The following is a 24,219-nucleotide window of genomic DNA, read 5'->3' on the forward strand; positions in this document are numbered from 1 at the left end:
AAACACCAGTCCCCACATCTGCATCCTAGTTCTATATTTTTTATGTTAGGAATAATTTTCTTTATGAACCTATCTGATGCCCCTTGTTCTTACTCCTGTCTGGTTCCCTCTACCCTTCCTATTCCTCGCTTCCCCCACCCTCTTCCCACCTCCTACCTTTATGTTGAATGAGTTATCTTACATGAAGTCATTTATTCCAAGTTCACATTGTTTCTCTTTCCTTCAGTATTGTATCGTTACAGTCATGCTGTTAATTATATAATGAATAATGTTGGGATTTCTCTGATCATGTTAAGATTTTATTTCAAATATTTTTCTCTCATTTCTCAGATTTTTTTGGTATGTATTGATCACTCCTCCCCACCCCCACCCCCCATTGATTTGATCAGTCTTTTTTCTTGAAGCTTAGAGCTCAGTTTTTTCCCCTTTTTAAAGGAAAATTCAGAGGAAGAGGGAAGATGTTGGAAGAGATTACAAAGGATGGCTCTAGGGCCATATTATCCAAGTGTGCTTAGCATATTTTTGATAAAAAGAGAGATGATGATGAGAGAATGCATGAATGCTTGAAAAAGCACTTTTTTTTTTAAGATTTTATTTATTTATTTGACAGAAATCACAAGTAGGCAGAGAAGCAGGCAGAGAGAGAGGAGGAAGCAGGCTCCCTGCTGAGCAGAAAGCCCGATGTGGGGCTCGAACCCAGGACCTGGGATCATGACCTGAGCCGAAGGCAGCGGCTTAACCCACTGAGCCACCCAGGCGCCCCATGAAAAAGCACTTTTTAAATGAAGGAGTAATGAGCACCTTCCCTCCCCCCCCCTTTTTTTAATTGAAGTGAAGTTTATATAACATAACCATTTTAAGGTAAACAGTTTATTGGTACTAGTACATTTGCAGTGCTGTGCAGCCATCACCTCCACCTAGTTCCAGGACATTTTCATCTCTAAAAGAAAATCCTATGCCCATTAAGCAGTTGCTCCTTCCCCCTTCTCCCATCCCCTGGCAACCACCAATCTGTGTTCTGTCTCTATGGATTATCTGTTTTGGATATTTCATATAAATGGAAACATGCAATATATGATCTTTTGTGGGCATGCTTCACTTTTTAAATGTGGGAATATGGATACCCTTTGAAAATCTGGATAAAACCAGAAACACACCTTACAAAATATACATATACACAAAATCTGTATATAATTTTAGGGATTCCCAGATCTCTTGAAGCTAATTGCTTACATCCAGGTTAAGAGTCACTGATTTAATGAATGAAACATTAGGCAGTTGCTGTAGTACAGATACTACTCTAATGTTAATTATTGTTTTACTCTTTAATGAAGCATACTCTAAAACGTACTCCAAAAGGAGTATCAGTCTGAGTAATGCATTGTCTTAAATTCTTAAGACATCTCTGTAGACAGCTGGACATTGGTATTTTATAGAATGGGGGGGAGGAGTATGGAAAGGTGGAATAATGCAAAGAATTTTGTGATTTTTTTTTTTTTTTTTTTGTATTTTTGTTCTTGGTTTTTTTTAATCTTCTCAAAATTAGTGTAGGTTTCAAAGGATGGCTTTCTCCTGCCATTCTTTCTTAGGTGCTCCATCATGTCTCTTGAAGGTGGTTTTGACTTTCATTATAGCTAGGAATGTTTTTATTTTTCTTCAAGAATTTTAATGACCCACTTCTTAAATAATTTAGAGGTGTTAGGAAATACTGCGTGGAGTCATTATAAAAATGACAGTCGTGATTAAGCTTCCTGGCTTTAACATCTTTGTTCTTTGTGAGTCATGGATTCTAGTGGCCTGACAACTACCTTCATTTTAAGTACAGTTTAGTTTTTCATTATCCAGTGCCTTCATCTTTTTCAAGGTGATAACCATTAAACTCTTTTTTTAAATCTCCTAGATACATGATTACCTTTTAAGTTAAAAAAAAGCAGTTAATGAAGTATTTAGCGAAACTTTTAATCAATTTGAAATTTGTTGAGTATTCTGAAGAATCTGTAATCAGTAACTCGCTCAAGTTCGTATTAAGAACATACAATTCTTAATTTCAGATAACTTTATTATGAGAACATGATGCAATTTACAGATAGTTCACTGTGTAACAATTACATAACAGTTTAGATTCTTAATAATATTATATTCATGTTTTGTATTCTTAACTTCAAAACAGCAGAACAGCTTTAAACCAAAGAACTATTTTTGCCCACTGCAAATTTCTATGCAAAGGATATCTGGAAGTTACTTTACTATGCTTTTTTTTTTTTTTTTTTTTCTTAAGATTTTATTTATTTATTCATGAGAGACAGAGGGAGAAGTGTGGACTCGATCTCAGGACTCTGGAATCATGACCTGAGCTGAAGACAGACAGATGCTTAACTGACTTAGCCACCCAGGCGCCCTACTGCCTTTTTTTTTTTTAAGTTCATTTTTGTATTTGCTGTTGCCTTGAAGTTAGTTAAATTACATAAGAAACACTTGACCTCTCAGAATAGGATTTTAGTTATGTAATATATTGATATAGCTATAGATGAAATGCTAATTTTTAAGTAAACAGTTACAGCCATCTGTGCAAAGAAATCTATTTTGAGCTTTATAGGGAACCAGAGCATTTATTTTACCATCACGATTTTTTCCCCCACTTTTATATAAATAATTACATAAAGGAAAACTATATGAGAATAAAGAGCACCCATTTGAACACATTATATAACATTAGTAAAATTTTTCGAAACTACGAGGGATAGCTTTTTATTTCTTTTTTAATAGATGGCACTGTATCTCTTCCTAGAAACTGATTACAAATACATTTCCTCTAGTTTATCAGTATACTGAGTATCAAATCTCATTCTACTAATTTTTCATTCTCCATATTTTTCTCGTTTGCTTCCCTGTTAAAGGCTGAGTATGAATTTATCAGCTCTGGTCTCTACCTAGTTGTGTTATTGCACTTGTGCGAACAAAGCTTTTCTGATATGATGGGAAATACAAATGAACCAAGCACGCGTGTCCGAGTAAGTAATATTGGAGTGGGGGGGAAGGGTGCGATGCTGCAAGTGTTTGCTTTGGAAAGCACATTGTTTTATATGTTCACATTCTATTTTTGGGGGGGAGCTCTTATATTAAAATGTATCTTAAAAATAAAGATATTATAGATTTAATAGAAATTGCTGTCTTCCTTACTTCTGTATCAAACAGCCTAATTTTTTTCATTAAGCTTTTTGTAGAAGTAATTTTCTAGCTCTTGAGGTAATTGGAATATATTTCAGTGAAAAACGGGGATGAATTGAAAACACCTAGAGGAAATGCTTTTTAATTTGGAAAGGAACATCCAACTCATTATTACAACTTAGAAACCTGACATTGAAATTGAACTTCAAAAACCAGGAGTTTGGGAAATTAACTTCAATTTCATTTGTTAGTATCCTATAAAAGATTGCCAGTGTACTAATTTTTAAGCATTCATATTACAAACTACTGAAGATAGGGACTATTGTGTGTTTACTCTGTAAACACTCTTACCTTAATTTAACACTTGAGCTAGCTGTCTTTTAGGTGCTCATAAGTAAAATGATACTAGTTACCTCAGTGTACCATAGGAAATTTATACTCTGCTGCCTGGCCCATTTAATGTGGCAGGAGCTAGGGTCTACATCTCATTACTCTAGCATTGTGAACACTTCATATCTTAAAACATGTTCATAAAGATATATTTCAGACTTTTTAAAGTAAATGTTCACTCTGATGATTAAAAATAGATCTGAGTTTTTGGTGAAATTTAATCTGCTTGTGAATAGATTTGGTGAAATGTAAAATCTGTTTTATTTTGAAAATTATCAAATAACCAATACATATACTGTTTCTAATTGGTTTAAAAAATATTTTTCCGTAATCATTATGTGAACATTATTCCTGTGAGCCTTTTGGACAGATTAATATCATTGAGAAAAAGAATGAGCTATCAAGAGCATTCAGAATTTGAGCAGAGCTCTCTTGATTTCTAAGGCCTTAAGAAATCATAGAACCTAAATTTAGTAAGTGCTATAAAACTATTTCTTAAAAGGTGACTTACCTTGTCAAAATGAATAAACCTTATATAATGCATATAATAAGATCTGTTGGATGCCTTTGCGAAAGATACAGACCAGTTATATTAAAGGGGAAGTTTTCACCAGATTAAAATACTTCTGGAGCTCTCAAATTTAGGCAGGAAAATACTGGTTATTGTTCTTGTCTTATTCTGTTGTTTTTTTTTTTAATTGACCACTAAAAGCGAATTCATTTGTGTCCAAATGGTAATGGTTTTAATTTTTTTCTCCATAATTTTTTGAGGTGTTGCAAGAAGACAGTGCCATTGGATTAATTTATTGTATCTGTTTTCAGTTTCTACATGATTCATGATATCTACATGGCCATTTATATAATGATTATATACAACATTTAAAAGATAATATCCTAAGCTTGTAATTTGTGATGTGGGGGTAGAAAGACCCCTATTTAAAGGCTTAAAATGGTGTTTGACTTTCTTAAGTAGAAATGAATCTCCTATACTAATCTCTTTTTAGATACATTTGCAACATTTAAACTACTATATTTCTTTCTGCATTGTTTCTAGTTTATTAACCTTGCAAGAACTCTTCAGGCACATATGGAAGATCTCGAAAGTAGGTGGAATTTCCCCTTCCCAGACTTGTTGAATTTACTTTTGCAAATTAAACCCACAGAGCAAAACCTAATTGTATATTCTTTCTACCAAATTAGAGCTTCATTTATAGGCTTAATAATAGCAAAATAATTGATTTGGCAAAGATGGGTAGAGCAACTGACAGTTTTTTAAAAGCATGTATTTTTTTAAATTCTATTTTAAGGTATAGGATGTATTTTAAGTATTTTATTTTAAATAAAATTTTATTTTTGAATGTCTTAGTTTTAGAACTTTTAATCAAAAAGAAAACATTCACTGGTCACACCACACTTCTAAATCTGTTCAATTTTTGTGTGTGTGTCTATGAAGTTTTACTTGTTACTCAGCTTTGTTAGATCACTAAAGGTTTTCCCTGGGTTTGTTTGTAGTTCTAAGAAAATAAGGGTGAAAGATTCCTAATTCTGAGTCTATAACAGAAGCCATAGTTTTTTTTTTGCTCCTTGTTCAGGTCCTCATGGACCTTTAATAGGCAGCCAGCTCCGCCAGCAGCTCCAATCTCTTAAGATCACGTTCCAGCATTAGGACTTCTGCCTGGGCTCCTTTGTGAAGGCACTTAATGCCCAAATCTTTACAGGCATCTGCACAGCTTAACCTCAAAGTCCTACAACCTCCAGGGTGCTTCATATCAGGTGGGCACAGATATCAGTAGCTCTGAAACAATCCCTGAGAATCCAAGATTACCGTCCTATTGTACTTTTTCACCCAAAGCAACTGGCTCCCCACGGTCAGATTCCATTACACTCTTTGAAGTGCTTTAAAATATGTATTCTCCCACTGGATTATCTTCTGTACTCATCTTCAAAACACTTGGAGTGTTACCTGTAGTGTGCATAATTTTTTTACCTTTAGTTACGGTAAGCTCAGCATCCTTTAAAGTTTGGGAAGGACTTGGTTTTCCTGGGAACCTTTTAATGCCTTGAATATTCTAAGACACTGATTTTTGTCATTAAGTCTGTATTGTTTTTAAGTTTTGAGGGGATTAGAGGTTCCACCAGATACTGCATTTTCACATTTCAATATTTGTGAAAATGGTATATAAAGGAGTAAATGGTATATAAAATGTGAATTCATTGGGTATAAATACTTTTTCTTTTATACCTTCTTAGTTTAGATCCCTTGTGTTGTCTAACACAACAGTCTCTTTTTTGGTAAATTATAATTAATACTTTGCCAGATGTGATGATAGTGATTTGTTTCACTGTATATTTTCCTCAGATTGCTTGTTTCATTTTGTTTTTTTAAAATTAACATTCTCATTTAGAATTTAGTTTCCTAAACATAGCAGTGTCTACTCCCAGCGTGTGAGAAAGATGGAGGTGAAACACACCCAAATTCAGCTGTGAGTGACAGATGTGGGTGCTGCAAACTTAATCCTAAGTACCAGAATTTTCATATGTTCTAAGAGCTAGTTCTGACTGAATTTTCTTCTCCTATGGCTTTAATCAAATAGAAAACATGAGAATTTCCCTGAAGAGCTGTTTTATTTTTTAGTTTGATATTTTCTGTGATACAGCATAAAACTTAACTGTAGGATCTACTCATTTGTGAGCTAAGTACATGCTTGATAGCATTTATTAAAAATGGACTTAAGATTTCTGCAAGATAGGTAGACTAAGGAAACTTCAAGTTTCATCCATACATGTAGCATAATTTTTTTGTCGATTCCATTTGTTGGGTACTCTTAAATATCGGGTCCAGTATTAATACAAGAAGAGTGTACATTTAACCTTTCTGCCCTTGATATTAGGGGAAATGCTGGTTGGGTGTTTATTTTAGTGAACTTCCATTTTTCTGAACACACAGAACAGTTTATAGAATACATAGTTTTTTACTTATGTCCTTCCTATTGACATTCCAGGATGTATATTTTAAACTTCTGAGCTACTTAATAATAAATTGATGTCAGAAACATTGCGCAAGTGATATTTCTGACAATGTGGAGGCATAGGAATAATCTCAACAAAAGGTTTTTATTGAATCCAATTATTTTAACTTGGGCTGTGTCTATATAAAGCTTTTTTGGCTAAATAGAGCTTTTCTTGGCATTGTATAGACAGAGCTTTGATGTAAATTGGAAGAACACCCATAACCTATTCTGTGTACATTTTTTTTCATTCTCATCGGATGCATCAAACATGCAGCAGTAATAAACCAGATTCTTCTCAGGTGTGTGAGAGCACTTGCCTTAAGTTCATTTTTTCTCTGGTGTCTGTATCATTAGCTACTATGAACACAGATTGATCTCAGTTGTTTAGAAGATGTTTCTTGAAGCACATTTTTAAGCATTTTCATTTTTATAAACACTAACCTAACAAAAAGATGTGGGGTGGGAACATTGTGGATGGGCATCGCCCACAGTCAGACCACCCCTAATCCTGTCATTTACCATTTTGACCAAACAGTATACTAAATTGGGATTTTTATTTTACAAGTCATTGCTATTCTGGCTTCATATTTACACTTCCATTCTCATCCCCTTAAAATCATTCTTGATCATCCTGTTTTCTTTCAACAGCTTCAGAGGATGATTCCGAAGAAGATGGAGACCATAACAGAACATTTGATATTGCCTAACTTCATATAAGACAAATGGATGATCTGTGAACAAGTGTTTATTAAAAGTGGCAATTAAGTATGAATTAATTTTGTGGGGGAATGCCTATTGAATACATTGACTATATATATATATACACACACACGTGTATATATATATTTATAATGAATATATATACACACACACAGATGTCCTGTGTGTATGTGTGTGTGTGTGTGTGTGTATATTCATTCTCAAGTATTGTTGAATTAAAATTTTGCTGGACCTTTTAACATGGCCAGTGAATCTGATGTTTGTAAACTGGTAATCAAAAAGTATTTTTCTTTTAGGTGAGTGGGAAAGTGTTACCCTTGTTTTAGATACCTAAGCAATGCTGACGACTCTTTTTTGTGTTCTGATTACTGCAGTCATATTTATTAAAAAAAAAAAAAAGGTTCATGTTTTAGTCTCTTGCTAGTGAAAAAAGTGGGACAAAATGGGCTTTTGAAATAAAATGGCAAATGGCACCTAATTATTTTTCCTTTCAAAATGCCTTCTGTTGCAGTCTCATTTTCATAATCATTTGCTTCCAGTGTTTCTAAAAAATCATAAGGTATGAAAGCATTATATTAGGTTTCCAAATTTAATATGAATTCTAAATTCATTTAGCAAAATCTAATTTTTAAAAACTATATAAATATGAAATATAAATGATGGAAAAATTTTTGTATTGATTTGCAAAATGCAGATTATATTTGATAGGCCATAGTATGTAGATATTCCTTTTAGGAATATTTCAGCTGTAAAATATATCAGAATTGCCCATCAAATGTTATTTGGAAAAAATTATTGCACTCTCAAGTTAATGGAGTATTTTTAAATCCCACACTTAAAGTTCAAAACACTGGTTTTCAATGTGTTTTTTAGTGTTGTCACTTCTTTATAGATAAATATATAAGTAACCTGTTTGGATCCTGGTCGTTTTTAACTGTTCCTTGGTAATTCTGAGCTTTTATTTAGTGACTTAATGTTTTTCACTACTTTTGGAGAACAGATGAACATTACCTATTCACCATGAATAGCTCTACACTGTGGTCATGAATTGTGTATACTTTCATAACACTGTATATTTCCTGTCAACAAGTGTATCTCTTAGGATACACTTCTAAACACCTTCAGGTGGTTTTCAGATTAAATAAAGTCTTATGTTACGGCAACGAACTACATTTTCAGAACCTAAGTAGAAACCATGTAATTTCTCAAACGTGAATCAACAGTTTGCCCACACATAGTTTGTTGGTCTTAATGTAAAACCTTGGCTGGAAATAAAGTGCATACTGATTGATTTACTTTATAGTTTGAAATGTTTCCTTTTAAATTGGTGCTCAAAGTAGACGTCAAACCCTAGAGCCAAGAACTTTATTAAAAAGTAAAATCCGGTTTCATACAAAAATATATAACTTTCTAAAACATTGCTCAGCTCAGCAGTTACCTTTGTATTGCCTTAAAGAAAAAATACAAAATTTAATAATGCCAGTTTGAATTATCTGTCATCTGGGTCTTTAAGGATGCTTTGAGTTTGAAACAGTTTCACTTTGAATAGAACTCAGCATGAAAATTTAAGTATCTTCTGCTTAACCCACAAAACTTTTTATTTAAAAAATTAAGTAGTAGGGGCGCCTGGGTGGCTCAGTGGGTTAAGCCGCTGCCTTCGGCTCAGGTCATGATCTCAGAGTCCTGGGATCGAGCCCCGCATCGGGCTCTCTGCTCTCTAGGGGAGCCTGCTTCCTCCTCTCTCTCTGCCTGCCTCTCTGCCTACTTGTGATCTCTCTGTCAAATAAATAAATAAAATCTTTAAAAAAAAAAAAAAAAAATTAAGTAGTAGAAAACACTCCATTGGCATGCAGTTTATAGTTTTGTAATGACAGAGATATGCAGTGGCTTGAGCTTTTATAGTATTCTTGTCGATCCTTAGTACCACTATTTCGTATTTCAGTATTGTAAAAACTTCCAGTAAGTGTGAATTAGAGGGAATAAGGAAAGTCTTTTCATTGGTTATTACTTTTAAACCCTAAACAGAGACCATATCCTATTCACTACAAGAATGCAAATTCCTAGGAAAATGGAGTTAAAAGTAATACTCTCTCTAGATACTTGCCAAATGTAAGAATTTATATTGTCCTTATTAGCTAGAACCAAGATGTTCAGAAAGGCCGTTTATACATTTTGAATATAAACAAGCACATTTATGTTATTCTTAATGTGAAAAATACAGATTTGAACGATCCAGTTAGCTGTTGACCACCGAATAGATACAAGGTCTTGTTAACAGATGTTCTGATATGTGAAGAAAATTAAGATTTAACACTTCAATACCAGGGATCTCTAAGAACTTACTTGAAAGATGAAATAAAATATGGAAATCAGGTTAAAGAGGCCATTTTGGAAGAGCTGCCACTGAGTAGAAGTTATCAAAATGAACAGAAGAAAGTCAGTTGTATGGGAGTTAAGTAGGAAGAGGAGATTCTAGAGCAGCACTGTCTGATAAAACTTTGTGATAATAGAAATGTTCTATAATTTGTTTTGCCCAATATGGTAGCTACAGTGACTGCATGTGTTTTGAGCATTTGAAGTGTGCCTAGTGCAACTAGGGAACAACACTTAAACATTACATTTATTTAAATAGCCACATGGAGCTTGTTGCTACCATATTGGGCATTATAGAAATTTGACTATTAGAGGAAGTTTTAAGGAAGAGTTATGATCACTCCCAGTTCTTAAAGGACTGGTAGAACTTGAATAGAAAAAGTAGGACTAGAATTGTCTGTTCACCATTTGTACCACTCTTAATAGCTTACCAATAATAAAATAAGACCGTATCCAAGATCTCAGAAATGTAAAGCTCTTATAGAGTGTAATTGTTTTGTGTACTACAACTAGTGTAACATCTGCTTGTTTAGTACCACAGAGCCACAGTGTATGGTCCTGTCATCACTTCGTTTTTTCCTGTGTCATTAACCAATAGTGCCATCAGTTGTGATGAAGGATGTTATTCATAGTGCCAGTGGAAACAGATGGCACAAGCTGGAACTTTGTTGCCATTGGTCAAGCATGAGAGAGAGTGTATCTCCCCAAAGTATTGCCCATAACTGGTGGCATGTGGGTTAGGGAGAGAGATGACGACTTTGAGCTTTCAAATTTACAAATACAGTAAATCTAATTTTATGTGAACTCTGTATATTTTTTATCTTTTCAAATTTTTTTTAAAGATTTTTATTTATTTATTTGACAGAGAGAGATCACAAGTAGACAGAGAGGCAGGCAGAGAGAGAGAGAGGGAAGCAGGATCCCTGCTGAGCAGAGAGCCCGATGTGGGACTCGATCCCAGGACCCTGAGATCATGACCTGAGCCGAAGGCAGCGGCTTAACCCACTGAGCCACCCAGGTGCCCATATCTTTTCAAATTTTTAAGCTGTAAAGGATACTAAGGAAAATCACTCTTGCTTCAGCTTCATTTTCATTTTTTATCCCCAAAATGATTTACTCTTTTCACCTTTGTCTTAAGACGTACATTTTACTGAAGACTTTGAGTATCACCACTACAGTAGTGTGTAGTGTTTTTCTACAGTTTTTGCTTATGTAGTTTTCATGTCATTGAATGGCTAGTTCATAGTAGTGGAGAGCATAATATACCTTGTATAGGAACAGTTTTGGTAGTAGGAGAAAAATCCTTAAACGGGCTCTGTGGTGGAAGTGTTAGCCTCACTGCCAGCCTCCTCCACATCTTCCTAGTATGGCTGTAATCTTATTGTTTCAAAAAATGTATTTCATTGACGTTCTAACCATTTGTGATCAGTGCTAAATAACTATTTCTGGTCCAAAGTGATGTTCTAAAAGTGATGAAACTGTAAAGTTACGTGGAATAGGGGCTCCTTAAAATCTACAGTATTTTCTACATTTATCTCAAAAAGGGAGATAAAAATATTAAAAGAATTAACTGCCATAGTAAATGGCATGTGTGACATCTGAATGTACAGGATCTATTTAACAGTCTTTTATTTCCCATATCTTGTTTATTAATAAAGGAGCAAGACCTAGAAATTGGTAAAGACATGGTGATTGGTAAAACTACAGCGGTACGTAGTTTTTGTTTTTTAATTCAACTGTAACCTACAGTGGTTCAACTAAATGGGAAGGAAGATAGAGGAGTAGACTGGGTTTTTATCTGTTTTACTACTTGTAGGCCTTTATTTAAATTTTTTCAAGTGAAAGATGCATTTTAAGGAAGTGGTTAAAACTACTAAATTATATCTATGATAATTTTTTTAAATTTTGTTCTTAGAAGAACCTAAAGATCAATTTTTGTCACAGTGATTACATGAGAATAATGAATGCTACTGGAATAAGGAAATACACCATAAAAACTATAATTTCTCATTGTCAAGTTTTACATTAAAGTCCTACACAGGAATCACTGTCAAAGTACTTGATGTCTTAATCTGAGATTTCCAAAATCTTAGTCAAATTGAACAGCATACTCGTTTTCTTCTGCAACTACCAAAACACAGTCGTCATTATAAGGTGATTGGGGTGCAGTTGAAAAAACTGTGGTGAAACCGGCATCCGAATTTCTTTTGTACAGGAACCAAACGATTGCTCCCAAAACTGTCAAAATTACTGTGCTAGCAATCACCAAAGCTGATATTAAAATGTGGTTATCTGAAAAGAAAAAGACAAAAAATATATGTGGAAATCACTTACCACTATTGCACTCGGGGGAGCACAAATACAGTTTTGTCATGTACATATTTGCCTATTTTAAGGATTTTCCCACATTGATAAAAATAAAAATGAATTTATTATGTTTCTTAGCTTGAACAACTGTCATTTCAAGATTTCAACTAAGTTTTACAATTGCCACTCTACTGTAAGATTCTAAAATGGAAATTATCCACACTTGGTATACTACAGTTCTTTTTGTCTCTTCGTTTTTTACTTCCTGGTCTAAGACTTTATATTTAATGCTCTTTTCAAGGCTAGTTGTCTTGAGAGGTTTGTTTACATTAATGAAGCTTATTGGTTCATCTGGTGTTTTGCATTTAAAATTTGTTCCACTGAAAAAACCAGGAATGGCAATAGAATATCCACCCCCCTTTTTTAAAGATTTTTTTACATTTGAAAGTGCATGAGTTGGGGAAGGGGCAGAGAGCGGGAGAAGCAGACTCCACAGTAAGCAGGAGATAGGGGGCTCTATCCCAGGACGCTGAGATCATGACCACAGCCACCCAGCCACCCGTTTTTTGTTTTAATTTAGTCAAGTATCTGTGTGTATTCCTTAATGATGTGTACAACCTTAACAGTTCTTGGCTGTTCAACACCCTTGTAATCTTTCAGTCAGTCCGTCCAGGGAAATGAACTCCGTTTAGGAGTTATAGGAGATCAAAGCTTCGGGGGACGAAGGTATTGGTATTTAGTAGCATCCAAAGACCTCAAGTTATTTTCTTCTTACCGATGAGTTTTTACATTATGGTTATTTGACCGTACCTATATCCTCCTTTGAGCTGTGCTTTTAAAATGATAAAATGGAAAGCTTAGCGAAGAAAATCTGGCCAAAAGCTACTTGTTAAAGTGAGGGAGAGCCATTGATATTTTTAAAATATTGACAGTCTTCTTTAAAAAATAACACAGGAGGAGTCAGGTAAATAGCCACAACTGAGTTCTCTCCTTTTTGGTCCTAAAATAATAAAAGTTTGTAGTGGTCACAGTTTGTTAAGGTATGGGTTGTATTCTTACTGGAGACCATCAGATGAAAAAAAAATGTGTATCAAGAAAGCGAGGCACATAGTGGTTACACATTTATGAAATGTTTGTACTTCATATATTCAGAGACCACTCTGAATCAAATGCTGCCCGATCGTTCAGCGGTTCCTGATGGGGTTTTGAGAACCACTTAGACCTACCGACTCTTTCCTACACATTTCAATCTGCATAAATCCTTTCCCCTCCAAGTATACATGTGCCTAGCTTAAAATTCATAGTTCTACAAGATAACGTAACCAAAAGTACTGTGCTGCTCCTGCTTTACCACTGCTACTCACCCTGCATTCCCAATGCTGTTAACTTGTACTTGCCTTCATGCTTGTAAATAACGTGCTTACACGGCTTTTCTTGATTCAGTTTTTTGTTTTTGTTTTTTTTTTTAAGATTTTTATTTGACAGAGATCACAAGTAGGCAGAGAGAGAAGGGAAAGCAGGCTCCCCACCGAGCAGTGAGCCCGATGCGGGGCTCAATCCCAGGACCCTGAGATCATGACCCGAGAGAAGGCAGACGCTTAACCCACTGAGCCACCCAGGCTCAGTGATTCAAATTTTTAATGTAAAATACACATAACAAAATGTACCATTTTAACCAGTTTTTAAGTTGACAGTTTTATAGTTGACATTGTTACAGAACAACAGTCCACATTGTGCTGTGTCACCATTTATCCACAGACCTCTTCATCTTTCAAACCTGAGACTCTGTATCTTAAACAATAATGCCCCCTTCTTCCCTCCCCTCATCCCGGTCAACCAGCATTTTACCTTGTGTCTATGAGGTCAACTACTCCAGGTACTTCATATAATTGGAATTGTCTTTTGTGACCAGCATATTTCACTTAGCATCTGATGTCTTCCGTTTTCGTGCATGTTGCAGGATGCATCAGAACTGCCTTTTTTAAGGCTAAATAATGTTCTATAGTGTATATACACCATGTTTTGCTTATCCATTCATCTGTTGATGGACACTTGGGTTGGCAACTTCCACCTGTGACTATTGTGCATAATGCTGCTCTGAATGTGTGTACAAATCTCTCTTTGATACCTCTTTTCATTTCTGGGTATATACACAGAAGTGTATCATAGGTATTTCTATTTTTAGTTTCTTGAAAAGCTACCATACTGTTGCCCGTGCCATTTTACATTCTTACCAGTAATGCACAAGTGTTCCACTTTCTCCATATCCTTGTGATCACTTGTTTTTTGTTTTCTTGCTTTGTTTTTTGCACATAGACAACCTAATGGCTATGAAGTGGTGCCTGCCTTGATTTTTTTAGGTAAGCTCTACATCCAGTGTAGTGCTTGAATGCACTACCTCAAGGATCAGATCCACATAATCTGCCAGCTGAGCCAGACATGCCCCCTTTGCTCTTTTTTTATTTTTTTGATCTTTTTTCCTCCTATGAAAGAGTGAGAACTTGATTCTCCATTATCTACATGAACTCTCAAACACTTCCATCATAGTTCTAGCAAGCCCCCAACTGAGAGAAAAAATAACTACGATATATGTGACACCTCATATCCAGAATTTTACAAAACTACCAGTCAGAAAGGCAAACCAATTAGAAATAAGGACAAAAAACCTGGAGGTATATCAAAAGAACACACTGAAATGTAAGTGTGTAAAAATGCTCAACATTATTCATCAGGGAAATGAAAATTTAAAAATGACAGATCACTACACATACATCTGAATGACTAAAATCAGGTTGAGTATCATGGGATGGATGTGTACAGCGAATAGAACTTGGATACACTGACAGTGGGAATGTAACAGTTAAGCCAGTTTAAAAAATTATTTGATGGTTCTAATAAAGCTAAACATGTTAGCTACCCTATGACCTTGCAATTCTACTCTTCGGAAAATACTCCAGGAGACTGACAAGATAGGTCCAAATGAGAGTGTTCCTAGGCAGCTCTTAACATAGTATCAAACAAGAAATGATTCAAATATATGTAACTAGAGATTGGGCAAATTGTGATAGATTTATAAAATATTATGCAACAGTAAAATGGGTGCAGTAGATACTCAACTTGGGTGAATCACTGAAAAAAAAAAAAGCTAGTAGAATTATATTTATGTTAACAGCAAGCAACGCTATGGTGAGAGAACTCAATAGTGGTTAAGTAGGAGACATGATGGTAGGGGGTACATGTACTGGGAAAGAGCATGAGGGAAATTTTTAATGTAACAGAAATGTACTGTATCTTTTTTTTTTATTTATTTGACAGACAGAGATCACAAGTAGGCAGAGGAGGAAGCAGGCTCCCCGCCGAGCAGAGAGCCTGATGTGGGGCTGGATCCCAGGACCCCAGGATCATGACCTGAGCCAAAGGCAGAGGCTTTAACCCACTGAGCCACCCAGGCGCCCCAACAAATGTACTCTATCTTGATTTGAGAGGTAGATAGCGCGGTGTATACAGAGGCAACCATCAACCTGTACACTTAAGATCTGCATCTTACACCTCAAAATAGATTAAATGGGGCACTTGGGTGGCTCCGTTGTGTCCGATTCATTTCGGCTCAGGTCACAATCTCAGTCATGAGATCGTGCCATTTCTAACTCCACGACGGCCATGGAGCCTGTTAAGATTGTCTACCTCTCCCTCTTCCCGTTGCCCCTACTCCCCACCCCTGGTGCATGCACACACACATTCCAAAAAAAGATAGATTAAAAATTACACTACCAGTTGCCAAAAATCCACAAGTTTTGTAACACGTTTTTCTGCAAATGCAAAATGGTGCAATTCCTCTTAATATACTGATCCAAGTTCTATATCCATTTTCCACCCATTTACAGGGAATCTTATCTTTAGATAACATCTATTTGTGCAAGATAGATTGATGCATTGCAACACTGTAATAGCATATGTTTGGAAACAAAGGAAAAAGGGTCTGGAGCAGGTTAAATAACTACGCATATCCATACAATGGAAAAGTATTCAGTTGTAAATTCAGTTGTAAAGAAGGAAGTTCAATCTATAGGTAATGATACAGAGAGATACCTAAAATATATTAGTGAATAAAAGGGGCAAAATAAGTCCTCTATCTCAGTTTCCTTATTTTGGCAAAAGAAGCAGACATTTAAAGAAGAAACTGAATGGGAGCCCAGTAAGGATAAAGTTAGAATAGGGTAGATGGGGGCAAGATGGGAGACAGACTTTTCAGTGTTTGCCTTATTTTAATTATGCTTTTTGAGCTACGTTAATATATTACCTGTTTTTAAAAATGCATTTAGTAAACCCTTAAGACAGATGCTGAATGAATTACAACCATGAGGTCAAATTTTTTAAAATAAAAGATTGCAGAGTGACTGCCTACAAAAACAAAATGGAATTCAATGGGAAATATTTTTTGGTGTTTAAAAAATTTATAACTTGCAGTTATATTTAGAATGTCAAGTCTTATTACTAAGCTGAGACCTTTTTAAATTCTTACAAAAATTGTTCTACTTTATGTTATACAATTTTTAGGGGGCCTCTAATATTTTAACAGAATCTTTCATTTTTGGGAAAAATTTTAATAAAAGACCATTACTTACCTGATAAATATTTCTTTTCATATGGGACTAAAATACAAAAGAAAATAAAAATTAATATTCAAGTATGCTTTATTCCAAGTTCACCTTTAAACACCTTCAGAATAGTTAAAAATGAACCCCTTATTTAATAGTTTAATATTATCCATATTTCTCTTGGTCAGTTGTGCTTTACATTTGAATAGAGTTTTTTGTTTGTTTTTAAAGAAGATATAGAGGTCTAACGTAATGCATTAGCTTGGCTGGTGGAAAAGGATTAGGTAACTCAAAAAGTGAGGTGAACAAGAGAGAATTTTGGTAGAGTCTGTAGAAAACAAAGCTAGTAAAATTAAAGTGTACACCTGTGACCTCATTAGTATAAATTTGTAAACTTTCTGATGTTTCAAAGTTTTTAAAAAAATCTGGCTTATAATAATGGTGCCCTGAGACTTCGTATATGAAAAGATCCAACTTTTTAAAAATCCAATAAATAGTGGAGGTTGATTTCAAATACCATAAAACTATGAGGAATTTAATATAGTCACTATAAACTGTAGTTAAGAACCCTGCTGAGACAAAAAAAAGAAAAAAATGTAAACTAAGATGTAAAGGGAAAAATAGCTTTGGTTTACAGAAGTAGAAGGGGGGAAATCCTAAAGAGACAAAATGGGGAAATGGTCAGTGTGTCTCAGGCATCCTGAAATCTTATTTTGAAGTTTTAAGTGTTTTTAATGAGAAAACAGTTCTAAAACTTAGAACATTGATGTTTAACAATAATATCAAAATACTGTGGGACACAATAATTATGTTCATTAGAAAGCATTCTGATGGGGAGGAGGGGACCACTGGAGCCGGGGGCGGGGGATGATGGGTGGGTAGAGGGGCAAGGGCCAGATTCAGAGTTCACCCTTTGGGGAAAAGGAAAAAAGAAAAGCATTTTGATGGGTCAGAAGAAAAACTACACTTTAGTCCAGAACAAATTATAAACTACAATGTGGTTTTTCTTCATTTGTCTAAACAAAGGATGACAGTACTTGTACAGCGTCAAATTCTTTGTAAAGAATTTGAGTCAGGAGTCCATATTCTTCACCATTTCTGTTTAATCAAACCAAATGCAAGGAAGCTATGGTAATTCAAACAACAGAAGAAATTTTTAACCTCTTGCAGGCTCTTAAGTTTAGCAGATAGAATAAAGGTATGCCTGGTTCACATGATCTGGTCATACCTCTGAAATTTAAGAGAAATACATTTGACTTCTGGGAGACTTGACAGCAAACCATCCTAATATGTTCTGAAGTCTTTCTTACTCCCTCTAATTTACTGAGGCATACCTGGCTCAAAATTATTTTAAAACCAGCCCTACCTTCCCCACCCTCCAGGAATGGAAAAAAGTCTTCAGTTATACTTACTAGCTGCTTTACAAAGGGTTCCTCCCATAGAAGAAATTTCACAATTTCCTTTTTTCCATTCACCTGTCTTGGTGTGCAAAAAGGCACAGGTGTCAACTAGGTCCTCACCATCTTCTTGGTCTGTCCACTTATCAAATGTCATATTTGACTTATCAAACCACTTGAAACTTGCATCTGTCAGTTAAGAATATTTTCATTATTATGAAAGTTTTAAACTTAGAGCCATAGAAAAGGGTCTAGGATTAAAGGTGGGAAGTTACTAAGGTATGTCTGGTCAAAACTTGGTTGGAGGATTTGAATTAGGAAGAGTGTATCTTGTGTACAAGCAAATCAAAGGTTTTGGTTCAAGGAGTGCCTGGGTGACTCAGTCAAACATATGCCTTCAGTTCAGGTCATGACCTCGGGGTCCTGGGATGGAGATCTGCATCAGGCTCCTTGCTCAACAGGGAATCTGCCTCTTCCTCTCTCCCTACCCCTACCCCTCGACCCCACTTAGGCTCTCACTCTTCCTCTCTCTCTCCTGCTCTCTTTCAAATAAAATCTTAACCAAAAAAAAAAAAGTATTGGTTGAAGAAGGTTCCATGGATGAGTGGGTGGCTCAGTTGGTTATACATTTGACTCTTGATTTCAGCTCAGGTCATGATCTCAGTGTTGTCAGATCAAGCCATGTGTTGGCTCTGTGAGGGGGATGGAGCCTGCTGGGTTTTCTCTCTCCCCCTTCACCTTCTCTTAAAAAAAAAAAAAAAAAGTTCTTGAAAAGAAAATAATATAGTAACATTTTCATGGGGAAATAGCCAAGAAAATTAAAATATTAATAGTAAACTTAGTAGTTTCATTTTATTATCTATGAGCTTTCTGTTTTCTACAGGGACACTAAATACGTACTATAACTCTGATAGTTCAGTTTAGCTTTATCCTGTTGCTGACACAAGCACTAATATTTATGACCCTACCATATTACAAAAATTTGAGCCTAGAACCATATTTTACTGCAGACAAAAGAATCAACTTTGATTCTTCTGTGTGAAACACACTGAGCTGCTCAGGGAAAAGCTGTAGTCAGTGCAGGTCAAGTACTGGGTACAGGATGCGCACTGAACATACTATACCCAGACACCACAGAAAACACCAACTTGAACTAGAGAACTAAAGAATCTCAAAGTCATCAATTTTAGTACCATTTTTAAAAAGTAATTTCCTACAAGGGTAAATATTACTTACCATCTGTGTCAAAAAACATGCCTAGTAGGATATCGTCTGGACCCTTCCATTGCTTTTTCAAAGTATCCAGTATAAAAGCATTTTCTTCTTCATTATGTATGCTTACCATGTCTGCTCCTGGAATTATTTTTAAAAGGAAAAAACAAAGCATGTTTCCAGAATCAATGAAAATCAAATGAAGTATGTAAGAATTATGCATTGTAATCATGCATAATTATAATAATATAATGCTCTTGTAATAACTACACTTTTATACCTATTTAAAATTTAGCTTGAGAATATGCACATTTCTGAAAATATGAGAAAAGTTAAAATGATGGCATGAATTGGGCAGAATCATTCCGTACTCCTGTTTCATTCACACAGAGTTGGTAGGTATTTTACAGACAAGGGAACAAAACCTCATGCAAAACTTGAGCAATAAACACATGTTCTGCATCTCTCAACTTTGCTTTTTCCCATGACTACTTCCCCCAGCACCCATGGTTTCTCCTGTCCTCACTTCACTACAGTAGGGAAGACAAGCTCTGACCATACCCAGGAAAATTGAAAAGTTCAAGGGCAACTTGCCAGAACAACTCCATGACTCTGTGAAGCTCAAGCACCAGTCTCTCTGACCTGCCTCATTTAATGGCCTTCCCATGCCTGCTGCCCAAAGCCTTGTGCCTTCCTGTATTTGTGTGGTCCTTAAAAAGGTCCTGGCTTTGGGAAATGGACTGATAGAAGAGGTCCTCGTTCTCATTGGTTAGCTGATTTTTCCTGGGACTCTCATGATTCCAGAGTAAAGAGCAGCAGCCATCTATACTGTATGTCTCACATACATTTCGCTGTTGTCCTCAGTCTGTAAGCTACCTATCCATATAAGCACCCTATAAATATCAGGAGTAACTACTTTTCCGAGAGACATTGAACCCTATTTCTCAACCTAGACAAAGATTCTCTTGCAAATTAAAAAGCATTCCACTTAAAAAAAAAAAAAAAAAGATTTTATTTATTTATTTGACAGATCACAAGTAGGCAGAGAGGCAGGCAGAGAGAGAGAGGAGGAAGCAGGCTCCCCGCTGACAGAGAGCCCGATGCGGGGCTCAATCCCAGGACCCTGAGACCATGACCTGAGTTGAAGGCAGAGGCTTTAACCCACTGAGCCACTCAGGTGCCCCAACACATTCTACTTTCTATACTCCAACCAATACAACTACATGGAGAAGTGAAAAAATCTTGCACACTCTTAAATTGCATACTTCCAAAATCATCCTGACTTCACAAGGGCTCCTGAAAACATGAGACTCTTAGTTCACCTGGAGCAAGCATCAGCATCACCTGGAGGGCTTGTTAAAACAGCGCTCCGCCACATCCAAAGTTTCAGGTTCAGCCAGTGTGAGATGGGGCCCGAGAATTTACATTCCTAACAGATTCCAGGTGATGCTGATGCTGCTGATCCAAGGACCACACTTTGAGGATTACAGGAGCTTAAATCATAGTCTACTATATTTATGACATCACACTAAAGTTGATAATATTTTCCTAAGTTAACAGATGGAAAAGACAGAACTCCTGTTACATACTGATATGGTTTAAAAAAAAAAAATTGTATTGGGTGACCACTTCTACATCTTTTAAAAGAGGCAGACAGAAAAATTTAACTACAGGGGAAGGAAAATTACTACAGGGCCAAAAAAATCTCCCCAAAGTCATACTGTATTATTAAGAAAATCACAAACCAGCAGACTAAAGCTCCGTTATAAACAAAGAAGCAAACACTTTAATAGAAGAAAAAAAATGGTTTCAAGACTGTAAAAAAGACAACCTCACAGAAGCAAATATAACACAAGAAATGTGTAAAAATGCAATCTCACTGGTAAATGAAAATTAAAATAAGCAGACTTCCACGCTTACAGATTAAACAGTGCTGGCCTTGGGTATAACAAAACAGGAATTCAAAAGTGGTTAGGTGGAGTAAAAGTTAGTACGGCCTTTTTGGAAACAATTTGGCAAATGTGTCAAAAGTCCTAAAAACACATTAGTTGAGCCAGAAATCCTTCTTATCTATAGACATGTTATCCATTTCACCACTGGCCCTCTTTGACCCAGCAATCCTTAACAATTATGCTAAAACAATCGTAAGCTCTGTGCTCATTAAACACAATTATTAATGGTCATCACATATTTCTGACAAAGACTGAAAATAATAGCCAATATTAGAGGATTGATTAAATCAGTTATGGAATTTCTATATACCAGATTAATGTACAGCTGTTAGGAAATATGCATTGTATTTTTACTGCCACAGATATTTTTAAGGGAAAATGCAGATTATAGGGCAGTTTGCCAAATACGATCCCTTTTCTTATGTATATTTTTTTTAAAAGCATTTGATATAAATTTGCCTAGGGGGGAAAAGTCTAGGATACTTACCAAAATGTTAACAGTCATTACATTTCCTTAGAGTGGTGCAATTTAGGGTGATTTTGTTTTATTTTTAAGATTTATTCATTTATTTTAGAGGAAGAGAGAGTGCGGTGGGGAGGGGCAAACAGGGAGAGAAAGAATCTCTGGCAGACACCCCGCTGAGCAAGGAGCCTGACGGGCAGCTTGATCCCACAACCCTAAGATCACGACCTGAGTCAAAATCAAGATTTAGACGCCCAACCGAGCTACCCAGGCACCCCTGATTTTGTTTTATTTTTAAAATATCTGCACATGTTTTTCTCATATTTTATAGTGACCATGCATAAATTGTGCAATTACCATAAATCTTTAAAAGAAGAAAAATAAGATTGACCTTTAAAACACTTAATACTTTTGGGGCGCCTGGGTGGCTCAGTGAGTTAAAGCCTCTGCCTTCGGCTCAGGTCATGATTCCAGGGTCCTGGGATCGAGCCCCGCATCGGGCTCTCTGCTCAGCAGGGAGCCTGCTTTCTCCTCTCTCTCTCTCTGCTTCTCTGCCTGCTTGTGATCTCTCTCTGTCAAAATAAATAAATAAAATCTTAAAAAAAAATAAAACAATAAAACACTTAATACTTTAATCCAAAGTTAGGATTCAATGAGGTTCCCTGAGTCATTGCTCCATTTTTAAAAACTGATGGTTTTCTTATCATTTCCAGCTGCCTGTCTGTTGAATGTCATACAGACTTTTAATCTGTTTCACCCTGATACTTACTTGTACTTACTTGTGAAATGTGACCAGAATGCCACTCTAGAAAAATTCTCAAGGGAAGTATTTAACTAGGTTATAGTTTAGGCTTAAGTGTTCAGAGATGAGTTTTTCATCCTTTTCTTTGACCTTGTGGCAGCCAATGGAACTTTAATGATTCTTAACACTGTAATCTAATTAAATACTGTATAAACTTAAATTACTGTGTCAGGCAAATAAGACACACTTTCATTTTCTTTAACAAATGACAGCATAAGTCCCTGAAGAATGCATGTGCTCTAGAAAATTTTTTTTACAATGCATTACCAGTGACAGTACCTGCTGAGATGTAATTTGGGTCTTTAATTCTTTTTATAGCTAGTGACATAGCTCACAAATCACAAAAAGGAAAGACTAAAAATATTTATTTTTTCTATTATAATGATAACATTATAAATTAAAGGTAAATGTTGCAAAATAAGAAAAATTTTAGCTTCTTACAATTTTTTTCCTCATTATGAATAATGAGAGGGTAATGTCAAGTAAATTTGCAAAAGCCCTGGGAATATTTCTAAATATAGCTCTCTAGAGCCCAAAAGGTTAACAAGTCATTTGTTTTCTAAACCCCTAATGATAGGTTTAAGGATTTTGTACAGCTGGGAAGATTTTATAAATCCAAATGTAAATATTCTAGTATTCCTTATGCTTTTTGTTCTTCATAGCAAACCCTGAATTCATGTCCACCTACTACTCTAAACCAAAACAGTACTCTAGCCAAAAATAAATATGAGCATTATTAATTAATTTTAGCTAATTGCCTAATTCATCAAAGAAATGGATATTTCCAGAGTGGAAACGAATACAGAGGATTATCAAATAAATGGTAAGGTTAACAGAAACGTATGAGAAAGCTTAAAAAAATCTAATTAGTAAGACGAACTGAATTTATAAATTTTAACTGGGGAAAAGAGAGAGGTATTTTTTTAGACACAAGATAAATTTTATAAGCAAATTTGTACATAACAATTTAAAACCTCCAAATGGCTATCTTGCTTGAACAAGTAACATTAATGGACTCCAAAACAAGTCACAAAGTTCCTGGGTGTTTCCAATTTTGTTTTGCTTTGTTTGCTAAAGAAAAATGGCAAATATGAAACAAAAGAAAAACACCTCACTACACACTGAGTTGTAGAAGTCGGCCAACAAGTATTAATTATACCTGTATATTGTAAGCAGCTGCTTACCTGCTTAAAAGAAGTATTAAAGCCAGTGAACCTTGTGCTTCATCCAAGCTAATACGAGTACAGGAACGTGTCTCTTCTTGGTTCTCAACCTCCAATATAATTTCAATTATAAATTTATATTGAAATCTATATCTAAGAATACCTAATATAAGTGATTTTTTTCAAACGAGAGTAGAAAATTATTATGGGGGGAACCCCATTTTAAAAATCCCTATTTTTTGCAGCACTTGGCTGGGTAAGCCAGTAAATCATGTGACTCTTGATCCCAGGGTTGTGGGTTCGAGCCCCACGTTAGGTGTAGAGATAACTTAAAAATAAAATCTTTCCAAAAAAGTTCCTATTATTCAATTTCTTTAAAATGAAGCCATACTGGTAGATTGGAACTTTTGTCTTGTTCTTAAAGAATCAATATTCCACACCATTTGGCAGGTATGAGTTTCTCCAAGGGGAACAATATGTATTGAGTACTATGTGGCACTTAATAGGATTAAACACTTCTTTGCTTACATTCATTCCTTCCATAATTATGATTTGATATTCTTCCAAAATGTCATACTGGTTGGTTGTCAGAAATTGTGGCTTTTTTTTAGGTAAAGGGCATTTCTAAATGCTCGAGTTATTAATAAGTCTAAGGTAAAATTT

General features: G+C 35.4%; 2 protein-coding genes across 7 annotated transcripts in view; one reads left to right on the forward strand and one right to left on the reverse strand.

The window, feature by feature from the left end:
- Nucleotides 1-7,418, forward strand: part of LOC111151389 (membrane associated ring-CH-type finger 7) — a 48,185-nt gene extending 40,767 nt beyond the window's left edge. For 2 of the 5 annotated variants that reach the window (XM_022509560.1, XM_022509642.1), the window contains 3 exons: nucleotides 2,898-3,011; nucleotides 4,613-4,661; nucleotides 7,218-7,418. In XM_022509560.1, the coding sequence (XP_022365268.1) occupies nucleotides 2,898-3,011; nucleotides 4,613-4,661; nucleotides 7,218-7,276 (222 nt within the window). In that variant the 3' untranslated portion in view covers nucleotides 7,277-7,418. Of the gene's footprint in view, nucleotides 1-2,897; nucleotides 3,012-4,612; nucleotides 4,869-7,217 lie in introns of those variants that run through there. The other 3 variants (XM_022509409.1, XM_022509479.1, XM_022509721.1) reach the window with 2 other exon arrangements.
- Nucleotides 7,419-10,697: 3,279 nt separating this feature from the next.
- The window catches only part of LOC111150164 (lymphocyte antigen 75-like), a 129,553-nt gene continuing 116,031 nt past the window's right edge, over nucleotides 10,698-24,219 (reverse strand). For both annotated transcript variants that reach the window (XM_022507678.1, XM_022507597.1), the window contains 4 exons: nucleotides 19,201-19,317; nucleotides 17,980-18,153; nucleotides 16,595-16,621; nucleotides 10,698-11,954 (listed from right to left, as the gene is read on the reverse strand). In XM_022507678.1, the coding sequence (XP_022363386.1) occupies nucleotides 11,752-11,954; nucleotides 16,595-16,621; nucleotides 17,980-18,153; nucleotides 19,201-19,317 (521 nt within the window). In that variant the 3' untranslated portion in view covers nucleotides 10,698-11,751. The remainder of the gene's footprint in view (nucleotides 11,955-16,594; nucleotides 16,622-17,979; nucleotides 18,154-19,200; nucleotides 19,318-24,219) is intronic.

This window comes from Enhydra lutris, unplaced genomic scaffold, assembly GCF_002288905.1.
Source record: "Enhydra lutris kenyoni isolate GAN:26980312 unplaced genomic scaffold, ASM228890v2 scaffoldscaffold1, whole genome shotgun sequence".
In the NCBI taxonomy this organism is placed as follows: domain Eukaryota; kingdom Metazoa; phylum Chordata; class Mammalia; order Carnivora; family Mustelidae; genus Enhydra; species Enhydra lutris.